This window comes from Rhyacophila brunnea, unplaced genomic scaffold, assembly GCF_057557595.1.
Source record: "Rhyacophila brunnea isolate RB1 unplaced genomic scaffold, BYU_Rbru_1.0 scaffold_14, whole genome shotgun sequence".
Lineage (NCBI taxonomy): Eukaryota > Metazoa > Arthropoda > Insecta > Trichoptera > Rhyacophilidae > Rhyacophila > Rhyacophila brunnea.
The window spans coordinates 34,734,151-34,752,816 of NW_028232796.1; the positions used below are offsets into that span (position 1 = coordinate 34,734,151).

Here is an 18,666-nt window from a genome sequence, read left to right on the forward strand (position 1 = left end):
CTGTCATATTTAAAGTATATATATTTCTAATTTATATCGCTTTAAATAATAATTAATGTATTTATAAATAAAGTATTCTTATTCTAGTTTTCAAAATCTTTCAAAGAGGATGCGACATTCTCAAAAGAATGTTTATAGAAGTAATAAAGATTCCGCAAGTCGGTATATAAAAATTGCATAACAGAGATTTTCTGACCTGAATAAAAGTATTAAGTTTGGGTAAACCTGCATATGTTTATTTTTTAAGATACCCAAATAAAAATCATTAATGTCCATTTCTTTGTTTTTTATTAGAATAAAAATACAGTATAAATTATAATTGTTTATAGACTACTTCACAATAATGGATAATATGGATATCTTACACAATAAGTCCGGGAATTCACTCATTGAATGAAAAAAAATGAGCATCATCCAAGTTACTTTTGTATAAAAAAATTAAAGTTGTATTGCAAATGTACCATTACTATGAATCAGCGGCGAAGGGTGGAGGTAGGTTATTGAGATCCGACCTAAATAGCGCACAATAAACTTTATCAGTCATACTTATTTGTTTAAATTGAACTAAAAACACAAATTGCAGATGGTGCTGGTTTATTTTTTAAATTCAATGATCAACCATCATAGAAGGGGATCTGATAAAAATTGTGTACACTTTGCCAGTCTTACATATCATTGAATTAAGAGTACAAATTACAGATGGTGTTATTTTTTTAAATTCATGTTCCCTTGCCTAACCAAACTATAACAGATAAAAAAAAATCTTCCATTTACAAAATATTATCTTTTATGGCTTGGTTAGGCAGGGTTTAATTAAATTTAAAAACTATCCAACACCATCCACAATTTGTACTCTTAACCCAATGAAAACAAATAAGCATTACTGACAAAGTTTAGTATGTGCATATCAACTTGAGTGATAATTATTTACAGCGGTTCAAGTTCTTCGGGCATTGTGTGAAGTCTTATCTGTTTCTCCACCATCAAATCAATCAGTTCGGCATACTCCGATGGAATATTGACACAACCTTTTCGATACAAGCTCTGAAAATATACAAAGACTATTTTAATCTGCATACATAATTTGAAAACATCTCATAGAAATATATAACCACAAATTCAACCTCGACCCTGCGGGAGCCCACGTGTCTCTCGTCTTAGAATCCAACATGGATAAACATATCGTGGAGTTGCTGCCAAAAGTTGGTAAGACGATAATTTAGGTATTTAGAGTAAACGAGAGATGTGTCTATATATACCTACTGCCCTTCTAAGGAAGAAGGCAGTAACTCGCAAAATTTGTGAAATTGAGTTATGAATGCCATCCGTTAGGTAATTTTTAAAGCTATATATTCTGTTCACTTTAAAATCAGTATTATCACTAAAATACCGTCAAAATCCTTAGTGAAAAAATAGACATCTTCTAAAATGATACATTTTTTTTAGCAAAAAGGTAGTAATTGCACCTATTCATTGCAGTTACTACTTGTTTATTATTACTTTGTTTGTATTTTAACATCCTACTAATAAAAATTACCACCGTTTTTTATTAATTCACAGTACTAAAGTTTGAGAAAAAACACATTATCTCATTTATCTCGAAAGTGTGTGAGAGTCAGTTACTGCCTTCTTCCTTAGAATGGCAGTATAAATATGTATGCTAGAATAACTGAGTTAGAGAAATCAATGGAATAGACTTCATGTCAGAAATAATAACGTAACAATAATTAAATTTACTCTTTTTAATTTGTCGCAAAATCGCAATCTGCACAATTTCAAGGTTTAAGTTATTCCACTCTAAAACGTACTTCTTTCTTTGCCTAAGTACTAATAAATTACTATCAACTTTACAAACCTTATTCCAAGGACATTCATCCAATGCTTGGTAGAGAACCTTTTTAGCAGATTCTATGGGTTGCTGGGTATAGTGGGAGACAAATGTCAGATACATTTGCCAAATTAATACGGATCTCTTGAGAGAGGGATGTCGAGTGAGAGTTTGGAGCAGGTTCAATAACCGATTAGCATGACCCGGCTGCCATGACTCTTCGTAGCCAAGCTCTGGAATGAAAAGAAGAATACTTTAGTTAGTGGTAGGACAAGGATTAATTGGTCATTGGTTCTTCTATCAAAGGTTGGCGATCAAATTGTAGCAGGTACATTTACCGACATCGAGCCACTTACGGAGGTTGGGTAGTCAAAAGAAAAAGGTTATTTTAAATATTTTTAACTGATCTAAAACCAAGTAAAATACAAATATTTTTCTATGACAATAATTTCAATCAAAAAAGAATGCCTTACCAAAGCTTCGATGAAGATGCACAAAATCATGCAGGAGAAATCCTACAGCCAACAAATGTGAGGGTCGATCGGTTTGATTCAAAATATTGATCAAGCGCCACCGGCCCATCGGTCCACTTTTCGCCCAAGCCTCGACGCAATGCCAAACGATCACGCTGTTCGATGAGAACTCTTCAAGAGATAATTCCAAAACATTCTGCTCTGACAAAGGATCTTTAATATTCCTGCTGGATGTTACGATTCGAATGTTAGAATTCATCACTGCTGTAAACCATTCGAAGAGGTTCTCTTTAATCCACGATTGTCTGAAAATAATCAGACACGAATAACTTTCATTCAAAATAAAGCCACACACACATTCCGCCAGTTTGGTGACAGCAATCAAGAGAAGAGCAATTTAGAGCACAATTGTTGGAATTGACCCCATATGTCTTCAGAAACGGAAGACCTTTCGGACTCATACAGATCATTCTCAGGCAAAGTTGACCCTTGTGGTCCAAATGTGCAAGACACTGACTTCTCATGCATGGATTCTAGATTTGTTTCCCGGTGAGGTCATAATACACTAATGTGATTTTCTCAAAATCTGGGTGTTTCATGATTGTTGCACTGCTATCACATAATTACATTTTAACGTTAAGTACTGCATAAGCTAATTTTTCATTACAAGATTGTCCCCATAAAAATCAAATAAAAAACTATCTCATATAATTTGATTTATCCTGCACCACCATTGATATGTTCAATAGGTATGTATTTGAAACAAATATAGATGTGGCAAACCTTTTGGAATCAAATTGTTTCCTGTCATCCTTTTTAACAAACGTTGCATTCAGTATCTTCTGGTAAAATTTTTTCAAAACGTTGTGCGACTGAGTCAGATATATCAACCAGCCGTGACAGCAAATCCAGTCAACGGTCACATCCGGCACCATTAATTCTACCAATGACATCTCCCGGTCAAAGTTTGTGGCAGCCAGGAGGAAAGTGTCAGTACGACCTGAGAACTGGTAAAAAGATAACCATGTATTACAATGACTAAAAGTGATTATTGGTCGCTTCCGCTTCCATCTGTCATTTTCATCATCATTTTCACACAGAGCATAATAATATATGGACTTTCACAGTGTAAAGGTATCTTAACAGACTTTTTACAAGGATCAGTCGTCTCTCACCCTCAGCCCTCAATTCGCACACATACCTACACCTAATGCGCCAAATATATTATAATCACGTTATGTGCTGTCACAGTAAGTTGCCACTACGGGAAAAAAGTGTGTAATGTCATTTTTCTTATTATTTAAAATGTTATCAGACTGATGCCCCCATCCCACAGCAAATTTTGAACCTTTAAACGAACATTGTCAGTTAGCAAAATCTGCCGAAATCACCAGAACAACAATGAGATCACCTCACGCATACCGCGCTGCATTGATACCCACCCGCATGACTCAATGAACGTTTTTATCATTTTCTACATGCCTACACATTTTCGACTCGTGTTTTAGTGGTTTTCTCTAAGGATTTTCTATTAAATTATTATATATGGTCTGCAGGTTGGGTTCTGTTCAAAATATTATCTATGGATGCAATATCGCAAATCATTTTAACGTACACACACTTAGAAACTGTTAAAATTAATTGAAATTAGCATGAATAATGAATAATAATTCAAAATACTAACACATTAGTTGGCACTCTCTATTATTGAATTTATAGAGATAGTGATAGCTCAAAATCTGCGTAATGACGAAACCATTGACTAAATTTGTCACCGTGACAGCATGTAATAAGACGGGGGAGCAAGCAGCCTCTTGTCACTTTGAAAGTGAACAAGTGACGTTGGATTTGGCTCAGCTGGGTGCTATAGATGCCTCGAGAGTTCCAATCTGCCCTGCCTCCTTTTCAAGAGAACCGGATTCCAGTTTCCTGAAAGGCTGTTAAATACCATGTATATGGTGCAGTGGCGAAGGATTTTCAATTTAATTTCAATTTATTTATTTTTTTAACATATTGTGGACATTACAAATTATAAGTTTAAGGCCATGCATTAGTTGAGGCACAGTCTAAAAAGATCGTCGCTAGGCGATGCGCGGATTGCGGGTGGCGGGTGAAAATGACGCCTGTCAAACGAAATATTAATTGTCATATAAATCCAACATACGTCCATTTTATGTTCTGTTTATTGTTCTATTAGTAACAATAATAATATATTCATTGATATGTTTTCTTTTTAAAGTAAATGGGTAACTTTTTAGTCATCTTTACACGATTTTAGAATTAATTGACCCGTCGCCATCACGCAGCAAAGTGACGTATTCCCGGGTCAACATTCTCTCAGTGAATGGCAGCGAGTCCAAAATTTCGTCGCGCGTACAGTTGAAAATTATTTGGCGTTTCACTGATGCGTCACCTTAAAACGTTCACAACATGACATTTAGAAACAAAGATATATAAATATAACAGTATTACATAAAAAAAGAGATATATCAGTAGATAAATTAGATAGGTACAAGGAAGTACACCGGATGAGTTAAGCAGACCCTATTTTACGAATTTATAAAACAACATCCACCTAAACTCATTCTCACGTAGGTGGAATATATCAACACCCGAAGCAATTTTGTTGAACATAGTTATCGCCCTCCCAATTGGCATTACCAGTGGCAGGTTGGTTCTGCACCTTGGGAGAATAAACAACTGATGGTCTCTATTTCTAAGATAGTTATCAGGGACACACAAGTCAACACTGCCCAGAATGGCAGAGTTCTCATTTATACCTCGTAGAAGTCGAAAAAAATATGTAGCTAAATAAAGATTTATTCTAAATTGCAGACTGCAGTATGTAAGCATGCCTAAGAGAAAGTCAGTTGGATAAAGCCACGGATAGTATCCATACAACCTCAAGTAAAGGAGTCTCAAGAATTTCTTCTGTACCCTCTCCACCATAAGGCCATCCACCTAAACTCATTCTCACGTAGGTGGAATATATCAACACCCGAAGCAATTTCGTTGAACATAGTTATTGCCCTCCCAATTGGCATTACCAGTGGCAGGTTGGTTCTGCACCTTGGGAGAATAAACAACTGATGGTCTCTATTTCTAATATAGTTATCAGGGACACACAAGTCAACACTGCCCAGAATGGCAGAGTTCTCATTTATACCTCGTATAAGTCGAAAAAAATATGTAGCTAAATAAAGATTTATTCTAAATTGCAGACTGCAGTATGTAAGCATGCCTAAGAGAAAGTCAGTTGGATAAAGCCACGGATAGTATCCATACAACCTCAAGTAAAGGAGTCTCAAGAATTTCTTCTGTACCCTCTCCACCATAAGGCCATACTTCAACTGATGCGGTGCCCAAACAATAGACCCACTCTCAAGTCTGCTTCGAACTAAAGAATTAAATAAAAGTTTTAATACCGTAATATCTGAAAAGACCCGGGAAGTACGCATGACGATGCCCAACATTTTAAGCGCTTTGTTACAAATGGTAACTATATGGCTAATAAATGTCAGTCTACTCTCAAACGTAATGCCAAGATCCCTTACAGATGATATTCGTGACAGAACTCTGCCTTGCATCGAGTATTGGAAAAACAACACTTTTGAGGCTCTGGTAAACGATAAAAGATTGATTAACTATTTCTTTTATTCAAACGAATAATTCACAAGATTTAAGAATATATCATTCTGATTATTGAACATTATATAATTTAGAAAAACACTAACTGAGAGAGTATATCGTCACCGTTCAGGCAAAAGTCACCAACCCTAAAAACATAGTTTTGAGATATCGCAATTTGAAAGTTTGAAAATGCAGGAAAAATCAGATTTAAATGTTTTTAAGGTTTTATCTACATTACATTATTTTCTCATGTGTTCTTAATAATTTCTTTAAGGTAATTTTACTTTTTGATGCTAATTAAAACATCTAGAAGGTTTTGAAGGAGGTAAGGTAGCTCAATTATGGTTTGGTGACTTTTGCTTGTTAATAATCTGACCAAAGCGATCTTATTATAACAAGCTAAGGTCATCTATTCCTGTTTGGTTATTTTTGCGTATTTCAGACAAGTGTTAGAAGTTTTCAAATGACAAATTAGTAAAACTCACCATCCATAGTATAGTGACTTTTGCTTGTATATTTATAACGAAGGATTTATTTTTTTAGAGTCAATAATGTCTATTCACCTATAATGACTTTTGCTTGTTAAGATTTTATCGAAAGTCATTTAGTGGAAAACAAATAATTCGGATTTAAACAACATTTTACTAACTAATGTACCGTGGTGACTTTTGCATCTTAAAGAACATAATTTTACGCTTCGTGTGACATACTCAACTCAAAACTGCCATTTTCAGGGTTGGTGACTTTTGCCTGAACGGTGACGATATCACTTATATCGATTTTTGTTTATTAAATCAAAGTAGGTAGTTATGTTACTATTACAACGATTACTAACCGACGTCTAGGAATTTCTCCAATATTTTTTAAGCAACTTCTTGTACTTGCTTAAGTACTTGTCTTGTACTTGTAATTGCTTAAGAAATTCCTAGACGTCGGTTAGTAATCGTTGTAATAGTAACATAACTACCTACTTTGATTTAATAAACAAAAATCGATTGCCGAAGTAACATGATTTCGAAGAGCGCTGAGTGGTAGGTATTTAATAGCCAATAGCTTAAATATTGTCGTCATTAGTATGTCTTCCGTAACATAATGGCTGAATGCGACGAGTTTGGGGCGTTTACCCGTTGGAGATGCCGGGTTCGATTCCCGACCGGTTGGCTTACTTTTTTCAAAAAAAAAAAAAAAAGGTTTTTTCTATTGGTTGTGATATACTCTCTCAGTTAGTGTTTTTCTAAATTATATAATGATAAAAGATTGCATTTATCACTATTGAATTCTAGTTTATTACGCCTGCCCCAATTTAATATATTATCTATATCAAGTTGGAGCTGACGACAATCGTCCAAGGTGACAACTTCCAAAAAGAGTTTCAAGTCATCAGCGAACAACAAAAACATAGCATTTTTTATTACCAATGCTATGTCATTTATAAAAATCGTGAACAGCAACGGCCCTAAGTTTGAGCCCTGGGGGACACCAGAAAATGTGTAAAAGGTCTGTGACTGATAAAGGCCGTACGATACGTATTGTGGACGGTTCCTAAAATAACTCCCGAATAGCTTCAAAAATCGATCCGACAATCCAATAAGTTGGAGTTTTTCCATCAGGATGTCATGATCGACTTTGTCAAATGCTTTCGAGAAGTATTGTAAGAACAGTCAACCTGGTGGCCTCTATACAGTGCCGATGACACATAATCGGTAAATACCATCAGGTTAGTTTCCGTTGATCGGCCCGCTCTAAATCCATGGTGTTCATTTATTATAAATGACTCAATTTTTGGAGAAATCATGTTGTGCATGATCATCTCAAGAACTTTTGCTGGTGCAGAGAGAACAGCTACCGGCCTGTAATTCTCCACTGATGACTCTGTACCATACTTATGGATTGGAGTAACCTTCGACATCTTCCACGTTTCCGGAAAGATACCTGTCTCCATTGCGAGATTAAATATATATGAAAACGGGCCTTTGACAAAGTCAACACAACCCTTTAAAAAAAATGTAGGAACATAATCAGGTCCCAAAGAGCGAGTATTCTTTAGTTTTTTAATAAACTTAAGTACATCGCCCTCATTAATTGAAAAAATATCGACGGATTGGGCACCACATGACGGTTTTCCTGACGTTGAGGCAACATCCAAATTTGGAATACTACTTGCGTAGACAGACTTGAAATGACCAGCAAATGCTTCTGCCACTCCATGTCCGGTCACCTCTTCGCCTTGCCAACTCATCTTATCGGTAAACCCACCATCTCTTCTTAATGATTTTACGTAATTCCAAAATAATTTAGGATTTTCGCGAATGGAATCTCCTACCGTTTCCATATATGTTCGATAGGCCCGTCGAACAGCTTGTCTCACTTTCGAACGATTGATGCTAAACATGATATATTCAGTCTGATCATGCCCAGCCTTCCATGCTGTATGATAGTTATGCTTGACCTTAATGTCCCCAATAATCTCCCGAGAAAACCACCTCGGGTATCGCCTTCCACCACGACATGGCGACTTCCTTGAAAAACATTGATCAAAAATATTATACACAATATTGTAAAAACATTGTACCGCCTCATTCACATCACAAATTTCGAGCAACTCACTCCAGTCCACTTCACTCATCAATGAGTAAAGTAGCTTGAAAAGTCCGCCTTCAAACCTCCACCCGCCGAATTGGTTGGTTTTGTAAGAGGGAATTGGAGTCTGAAGCGGACGAGTCGACCGAAACCTGAGCAGAAAAACTTAAGTTGGATGATACACAAATTCGCGTACAAGAGGAGACATGCATCGTGAAAGCGATAAGTCGATATTGTTAAATACCCTATCCAAAAGTCAATTGCTAGAGTAAGAGACATCATTGTGCTGAGAAAATCCAAAAACAGAACATAGAAATTCAAGGTCATCGCTGACTCTTTTACCACCACGCGCTGAGTTTAGATTAAAATCTCCCATTACAATAATCTTTCTATCTCCAATTAAGTTGATATTAGATAGCATACTCTCAATAAAACACTCCTCCTCCAAACAAACCTCCAAGTCACTTGCTGGTGGAAAATAAATGACGCAAACGTAAATAGTGTCTCCGTCGCAGGTCAGTTTCACCCAAAGGTCCTCATTTTGAGTCTCCAAAGCACGGAAACGTTCGGCCTGTAACCCTTCCATACTTCTAACCCCCAAAAGACAACACCCACCCTGCCTGTGGCCTGCGCCGGAGTCTCGATCCCCCCTAAAGACTGAGTACTCACTTCCAAAATATTCACGACTAAAAACACTATCATTAAGCCATGTTTCAGTTAACCCTATGATGTCATAGTCATCAGCCATAGGATGTCAAGATCCTATATAAATAGTGCACACTAAACTTTGTCAGTCATACGTATCTGTTTTCATTGAACAAAGACTACATATTATTTCAAATAGTGTTAGTGTTGGTTAATTTTTAAAATTCAATTAAACTCTACCTAATCCAAGCTATAATTGACAAAAAAATATTCATTTATTCACATTCACATTCATATATCTATAAAATACGAGGGTGGGTCAATAATTCCTTAGAAAAAAGCATTAAAACAGTTTTTATTTTTGTATTTTTTTTTTATTTCTCAACATAATCTCCTTGGAGCTCAATACACTTGGTTAGACGTTTCTCAATTTTTTTTAAACCGTCAGAAAAATAAGTTTTCGGAAGGTCCTCAAAATAAGCATTTGTCCGATCAATGACTTCTTCATTTGAAAAAAAACGTTGTCCACTTAGCCATTTTTTTAAGTTTGGGAAAAGGAAAAAGTCACTGGGGGCTAAATCTGGCGAATACGGTGGGTGGTCGACCAATTCGAACTTCAATTCTTCAATTTTAGCCATTGATCGTAAACATGTGTGAACACGGGCATTGTCCTGATGAAAGAGGATTTTTTTCCTGTTTAAATGAGGCCGTTTTTCTTCAATTTTGTTTTTTAGCTGGTCCAATAAAGATGCATAATAATCCCCTGTTATTGTTTTTTCTTTTTCCAAATAGTCAACGAAAATAATTCCACATGCATCCCAAAATACAGTAGCCATAACCTTACCAGCTGATTTTACGGTTTTCGCCTTCTTTGGACATGGTTCGCCTTTCGCAATCCACTGCTTTGACTGTTCTTTCGTCTCGGGAGTATAGTGGTGTATCCATGTTTCATCTACAGTCACAAAGCGACGAAAAAATTCATCCGGATTGCGTTGCATGAGCGACAACAGGGCTTTAGAGGCCACCACCCTATTGCGTTTATTGTCGACTGTGAGCAAACGCGGCACCCATCTTGCAGAAATTTTTTTCATGCCCATTGTCATGTAAAATAGAAATGACGCTACCTTTTGAGATCCCTGTAACCTCAATTATCTCACTCAACTTTAATCTTCGGTCACTTAACACCATATCGTGGATTTTATTGATCATTTCTGGTGTAGTCACCTCTACAGGACGTCCTGAGCGTGGTTCATCCTTTGTTGATGTACGACCACGTTTAAATTCATTTAACCAGTTATAAATAGTTGCAAGTGAAGGAGCAGATATGCCGTGAACTAAATCCAACTCATTTTTTATTTCCTTTGCTGTTAACCCTTTTATATTAAAATGTTTAATAACAGCTCTAAACTCAATTTTCTCCATTTTCCATTTTTCCATTTTCCACAAGCAAATTTTTTTTTTAAATGTACGAGAAACACACAACAACCCGACCAATCTGATTGAAACTTCGCAGCATACTGAATCGGTAGTGCCTCTGCATGAAAACAAACCGCTTACAGTACTAGTCGCGCCACCTGTCGGCTTTTCTAAGGACTTATTGACCCACCCTCGTATCTAAAATCCTGCACATTACATCATACATAATTTTAGATATTCTATAGATAGAAGAATTTTTTTTACCTATTATGGTTTAGTTGAGGCAGGGTTTAATGAATTTTAAAAAACTAACCAACACCACCTGTAATATGTATTCTTAATTCAACTAAAACAAATAAATTCTAATGTCTAATTGTCAGTGTGTGTTTGCCTTTTGGTGAGTGTACACAGTGCCTGAAGATGCCGAAAGGCGAAACCTGGGTTGCAAAAAACGACTCAAATGGAATAGTACAGAACTTAAATCCATTAGAATTTAAATTCAAATTCCATCAAGTACCTTCGGTCGATAGTATTAATATTTAAACAAATAAGTATGTATCACTGAAAAGGTGTGCACTATATTCGTCGGATTGCCCATAGCACCTATACCTAAACTATTATGGTTTGGTTTAGGCATGGATCCTAGCATGCTAGAGGCGCCACGTAGTGTCCATACGCTCCAACTAACATGCATATTTTTTTTTGACCATGTCCGATCCAAATAAGATCATATTATGGGCCTACCACAGAGTGGAGGTTTATAATAACAGAATTTGTTTTTACGAGAAATGGATGTCAGCCACTTGCTCAACCTATTAGGTCCATACTCTGACTCATACACAGATTGAAAAACAATATGTGTACTTGCCAGACCCAGGATTCAAACCCGGGACCGACGACGGTATAGGCCGCGCATGCCCTGGTACATGCATGTAGCAAACATGAACTAAGAAGATGTATTGATAAAAAAAAACCAATGTCTTTAATATTGATCCAGCTGCGAGATTCAAATCCATAACCCACAAATTTAATAGCAGAACATTTCTCCAATTCCCTCACAGAACAAATGAATAGCAAATGTTAATTTTATTGCTATTATCCTATTTTAGAAGTAGATATTTCCAATTTATTATAATTAGTCGAAAGATTAGACAATGTCATCCAATGGCAGTCGAAAGGTAGAAATCTTCCAATTATGTACTGGTAAATCTAGTGTGTGACAGCTGTTAAAACAATCACAATTACATAGTCAAGAATCAATAATGAAATAATATTCTCTAGGTTTAAAAAAATTGACATTGTCAAAACATACCTCAGTCAATGAGTCGTCGATTGTCTGGTCACTGCAAGGCGTCAGAAGATCCTTCGGGAGAGGCTTATTACAGGCCAGTGAGACGAGAACATTTATCGCCCGCATAATGTTTTCGCTGCCTTCATTGTCTCTCCTCAGCAATAACTCTGTGAATGATCTAAAAGGCAAAGTGGAATACAGTCAAAAACTTGCCACTTTCTTCACTATGAGATTTTACAAGATACTCTTTTCTACAAACCATCATTTAACCTTTTCTATGCCTCACGATATTACTATGGCAGTATTTAACAGGCAGCAGATTTTTAATGACACACGTTGAATGTAGAGCGAAGCTCTTACTAAAATTGCCGTAATATCAATAATGCGTGGCTTAGTATTTCATAATTAATCAAAGAGAATGTCACTGTGTGTTTAATTTATTAGATTATGCAAATCAATTGCACAGTTGGCGCGATACCAGTGGTTATACGGGTTGAAATCCCGTCGAGCATCATATTTTTTTTCAAATATGATTTTTTCTGGTGGATACATATATATATATATATACACCTAAACTATTTACAGCTACCCTTGAAGACCTATTCAGGCAACTTGACTGGAATGACAAAGGGATCCCCATAAATGGAGAATACCTGAGTCATCTGCGCTTTGCCGATGACATAGTAATTTTCTCGCAAGACTCAGAAGACCTCCAAAGCAGAATGCAGGAACTCGCTGTTTTGAAAATAAATGTAACAAAGACGAAAGTCATGTTCAACTGCTTTGCGGGCCAAAAAGAGATCCTCGTCAATGGCACTCAGCGAGAACAGGTGAAAAGCTACATCTATCTGGGACAACAAGTGTCTATAGATGGATGTATATTTGATGAAATTGTTCGCAGAGTAAAGCTAGGCTGGAGTGCTTTCGGCCGCCTGAATAATGTCTTCAAAAGTGATCTTCCACTGTGCCTAAAGTGTAAAGTGTTCAACCAGTGTGTGCTTCCCGTGATCACATATGCGTGTGAAACATAGACCCTAAGTAAAATAGAAAACCAGAAACTTAGAGTAGCACAACGTGGTGTGGAGAGGTGCATGTTGGGCATAACGCGAAAGGACAAGAAGAGGAATGAGTGGATAAGGAAGCAGACGAGGGTTTGCGATGTAATAGAGTTTATTAAAAGCCTTAAATGGAGATGGGCTGAACACATAGCTCGAAGAAGAGACAATCGTTGGAAAAATCTAGTCATCCAGTGGTATCCAAGAAGTACAAAACGTCCGCAAGGTAGACCTAGAGGCCGCTGGATCGATGAAATGATAAAGTTCTGCGGAAGTACGTGGCAATGCAATGCACAGGACCGAGAGAAGTGGAAGCAGCTTGAAGAGGCCTTCATCCAGCAGTGGATAGATTCAGGCTGATGATGATGATGATGATGATATATCTGAGGTGTTTTCAAGTTATGTATGTTAAACATAGATTTGTTATGAATGGATAGTATTGTTCTATTAATTACTACAAAATATGATTGACTTGTAGCAGAACCAAAACATTTACATGTGAATGTAGCTATAACTACATACCTGTAAAAGGACAAACCGTGTCAATTATTGTATATAGTTAGGTTTCTAAATATATGCAAAACCGCCATTATTTAAATCAAAAAACTGCAAATATTGTCATAAATATACCTACATAACATACCGAAAAAAGTTACAATAATAAACAATAGTTTATAGTATTTAATAACTGCCGCCGTCCAATAGGCGGCCATATACGTACAGTTTTTGTAAGAGGTTGAACATGCCAGTTAATACGTAATGGCGGCCATACAGTTATCTTTGGTAGATAATCTGCTGCGCCCATAGACGGACACTTTTCGACCTGTCAGATGTGTGCCATGTTCAAACTGCCAGCGACCCCCTACTCCCGTGTTTTTGTAAAACTGTTGGAATTTCAACTAGCCGAAAGCTTTCAGGTGACGTTAGATGTTGGTAACGTAAAGTAAAATATACCGCGCGATACAAATTCGGCTGGTGTTGCTTGTTATAAAATACAAATTCATTTATTATTAAAAATGTAATAATATTATGTACGCGGAGATTGCAAATATTATATTTTATTTATTTTTACGAGAGTAAAACAAAGTAATAGTTATTTATGTAAACATATTATTTTATACAATATAATATAAATGTTAAAATGAAAGTTATTGTGAAAATATAGACTAATAACTCAGTACTCAAATTTTATTTATTGTATGTAGTGAATATTACAAATTATTAATTTAAGACGTTCACAACATAAATTAATATACCTAATTGTGAATGACAATGTCGCTAAATCTAAATAAAATTTAAGTACCTATATATTTTAATAATATCATAGTAATTAATTATTATACTGATGATTGATGTAAATATAATTTTGTGGCATGTTGAAATTTATTGTATATTATAAAATCAATACCTTTATAAATATTACCGTTTTCTTACTTAATTAATACTGTCCATTAAAGGGAATAATTTATTCAAAAGAAAAGATTATATTTTATATTTACACGAATGTGTATAATATTGTTTCGGTGAATCGATAAAATACACAATCCACTAGCGAAATCATGATTTATTTTACCAACGTCATAGGTGTGTATTTTATGTCAATTTGTTTCTAATAAAAACAATTATAACCATAATATATTCAAAGTAAAATTATTCGTGTATCATCGTTTAAGTATACCCTACCTAAAACTAATTGAAACAATACCCCTGTGTAATATCTCCGCGAACCTAACCTCCATAGTTTTTGACACTTGCTCTGCCACAGACAATAACTGTACGTATATGGGCAAGTCTGTTGACAGTTCGACAGATTTAAATGGAGTAGTTAAACTGATCTGTGGTGTGGCCACTAACGTACAGTTATTGTCTGTGCCATGTTCAACCTGTTACGAGAACTATCCGTCTGTGGCCGCCTAATGTGCCAATATACAGATTATTAATTTTTCGCCATTAAGAGTTAGTTTACACTGGTTTAGTGCTAACCATTAGTACTCGCTACTCACACTAATATTGACACGTAATAACATGCCTTATAGTACTAATGCTTATTACTAATTCAGCCAATTTACACTTGGCGGTATTAGTGTGAGTAGTGAGTACTAATGATTAGAACTAAGCCTGTGTAAACAAGCTTTATGTGATGTAACACAAAATAACTTTAGTTATATTCCAAACTCTTTGGAACTGAATTTTTTCATAAAAAAAGAGTACATTGTAATCAAAAAATTAATAATGTTGTTTTGTTTTAAAACTATGATAGGTACCGAAAAAATACCTTGCAAGATAAACTCGTGAGGGGCTGTGTTGAATTGAAATGGCTCTGAGAGAAGTTTCCAATACAGCACAGCCCCTGTCAGCTCCACACAACTGCGATTCAAGGGCGGAGAATTCTGCGTACAGCGTCACATTTTCTCTTTCCGATTTCAGAACCTCCTTGACCGCCTTACGAACATGTGACGCGACCGGCTTTTGAGAATTATCTTTGGTACTGAAAATAAGCACAAACGAAACATGCATCTTAATTTCAATACATACATAAGGAATAGTATAATATAATAATCAAGATATTAATTACTTACCGTTACATTATTAATTATTAGAACGATGAAAATTTAGGATATGTTTTGTGTATGAGTCAGAGTATAGACCTAATAGGTTGAGCAAGTGGCTGACATCCATTTCTCGTAAAAACAAATTCTCACAACACAATCCTCCACTCTGTGGAGGCCCATTGATCTTATTAGGATCGGACATGGTATCAAAAAAAAAAAAAATAATGAAGTAATAAATGAAGGATTTCTTTTTAGTTAAGCACTGTTGAAGGTTTAATTGAGGTGCTAAGGATTAAACTGGTAGAATAAACAGGATTCAAGCATGTATGTAACTGATTTGTAGGAAAAGTTATAGGCATTTTATTCCTATTATTGAATTATATACTATGGACATGTTGTATAAAATGTTTTTACAGTAAAATTCTGTTGTGGGCCCGGCTAAACGACAGCGACTTGCCTGTGCGGTATAGCAGCAACTTGCGGGCGCGGTATAGTTTGTGCAAAAAATACGGAACACTTTCAGCGTTTTTCGGCTTGCGCGAGCTACACGAGCTACACAATGCACACGGACTTCCCGATACAAACCAGTCTGCGCAGGTAAGCTTGTGGTAAAGCATGAGCGTCTAGCCGGTGCTTTAATTCGAAATTCGCTGTAAATCAAAATATTTGCTAAAGTTCATAAAATCAATGTATAGGTAGCGATTTCCACAAATTTCAATGAATGAACCATAATAGTCACCACTGATATCAATCGGAAAGGTATATTTTTAAAGATTCACTGTATTTTGTCATATATTTTGTGTTGTCATAATTCTTGGTCCCATCGTTTTCGAATGAACTGCGTTTCACGGTATTATTTTCATAACAAAGTGATTCACGTCGGTCCAAAACGAAAGTGTACTCAATTTTCGTTTATAAGGGCAAACATCTCAAGTTCATTACATTCCATAGATACATGTTTCTGTTATTTTTCTTGATTGAAAGAAACACGGATATCACTCAGGCCAATTCCGTATGCAAGGCAGTTATATATAGGGATCCCGAGCTATTTTCGATACCTATGAATCCCGGGATTGATAAACATAATCCCGGGATTTCGGGATTGATTTTTTTATCAATTTTTATGGAAAATAAAATAAAAGCGAAAATATAACAGAAAAAATACTTTTAAATTTTTCCATGTATTGTAATTTCACCATGATATCATACGTTTTACGGCAGTTTCATATTTGTCTGACTAATTAGATTTATGAAGCGAAAGGCCATAAGTACGCCATGATTATTTGCTTTACTATTTTAAATCTCGCTAGTCCATTCATTAAGTCTTTACTATCAGAAACAGCAATTTTTACAGCAAATTTTAGCAAAATTTACATTATTATTTAAATTACAATATTATTTACTCCATTAACCTTTTCCATTCGAAATTTTTTTTATAGGTACATACCACCCACTCGAGACTTTTTCCCGCACAAACCATAATTTCAATATAAAACATTTAATTGGTGAAAAAAATGTAAAAAAAAATTATTTTTTTTATTCTGTAAAATAAATTTATAATGAATATACTGTACTTATTTTTAGTTTATTTATAATTCTTCATTGTGTGGTATTTCACAAAGCAATCTCCAATATGTAATCCTGGCTTATCACAGAATCGTAATGAAATAGCGGTATGTAGAGAACTGGCTATAAAGTGTAAATCGTCCATTATGACTGTAAATATGATACAAATGAATTGCCTTCAAATACACTTGTAATATAAGCGGCTGTCTCGTAAATTTCCTAAATTAGTTTCGGGCTCATAACAACTCATTCCCAGTGCGGTACACATTATCAAAAGATTTCTCAAAAAATAATAAATCGATACGTAATAATTTTCATTTGACTCATTAGAGTATTTCACATTATATAGGTTTCGAATCGGCATAATATACTAGTAAGTATTGTCATCAAAAACAGTATTCAAATATAAAACTGTAAACTATACGAGACGCCCCTGCGCAAGCGAGAACCAATAAAAAATATAAACACACTTCAAAATCATGCGTGACAAACACTTCACTCTAGTCTGGGAACGTTCAATAAATAAAATTTATGTGACAAAAAAACATTGCTTGCAAGCGACGACCTACGAATAAAAAAAGAGAAGATTCTGATAAAAATACTATGTTGAAATTAGGCACGCAGTATTCTTTTGCCGACTTCTTTCTCAGATAAATGTAATAACCTATTATTATTCATTCTAACTTGATTGAAATCGCATTATAAAAATTTCTGAAAATATTACAAAAAATGACTTTATAGGCGGTGCCGCCGCTACGGCGGCACTCGAGTAATACGGCAAACTTCTAATGCCGCCGATATGGCGGCACTCGAGTGTTAAGGGTTAAACTTATGTATTTCCAAGATTGAACGTATACAATATTAACAATAAATGTCTTAAATAGTATAAATTATACTAGATTTATTTTTGACCGATTTTATCAATGTTATTTGTAAATATAAAAATTTTATATTAACAATGGAAAAAATGCCAATCCCGGGACCAGTCCCGGGATCCCGGGATTGTCAAATTGTAATCCCGAAATCCCGGGATCAGAATTTTGGCTCGGGATTGGATTCCCTAGTTATATACAATCATTGATAGCACACGGCACTACGTCTTAATTGATTTCAAATGAATCTGACTTTTATCCGAATTCGAATTGGACTTTTTTTAATCCAATTGAAGATTCTAATTAAGTGTGGACGTGTTAAAAAATATGTTGCAGTATTACTCAACGACGTTAAGGGGGCCATGAGCGGCCATGTTAAAAAATATCACATCTGACAGTTAACTCGCCTAGATAATCAACTGTCTGAATACAACATATAATATTACTTTTTTTATTGATTTTAGAGTTAAGTGATGTTAGAATAGCCCTGCTGAGATTCTTAAATAGGGAATATAACATTTAATTACCTTAAAGCAGCAATCACTACTCGTTGAAAACGTATCCACCATATTAAGAGTGCAGTTTTTTCATCTCCATCAAACAATTTTGAACACTGGACCATCATGGCACTCACAAAATTAAAGTAATCTAAAAATAAAAAGACAATAATATTACATACTAGTTATATAAAAACACATATTACAAAATTCTGAAAACCTCAGAAACATACTACTTATGAGAAAAAATATTGTTAAAAA

The 18,666-nt window shown here is 35.3% G+C and overlaps 1 protein-coding gene across 1 annotated transcript in view; it reads right to left on the reverse strand.

The window, feature by feature from the left end:
- Positions 1-270: 270 nt before the first annotated feature.
- Positions 271-18,666, reverse strand: part of LOC147075899 (nuclear exosome regulator NRDE2) — a 39,706-nt gene continuing 21,310 nt past the window's right edge. The window contains exons 9-15 of the mRNA XM_085942225.1: positions 18,436-18,556; positions 15,194-15,406; positions 11,885-12,041; positions 3,085-3,308; positions 2,302-2,606; positions 1,856-2,061; positions 271-1,044 (exon numbers count right to left, since the gene is read on the reverse strand). Of these exons, the coding sequence (XP_085798351.1) occupies positions 928-1,044; positions 1,856-2,061; positions 2,302-2,606; positions 3,085-3,308; positions 11,885-12,041; positions 15,194-15,406; positions 18,436-18,556 (1,343 nt within the window). The 3' untranslated portion in view covers positions 271-927. The remainder of the gene's footprint in view (positions 1,045-1,855; positions 2,062-2,301; positions 2,607-3,084; positions 3,309-11,884; positions 12,042-15,193; positions 15,407-18,435; positions 18,557-18,666) is intronic.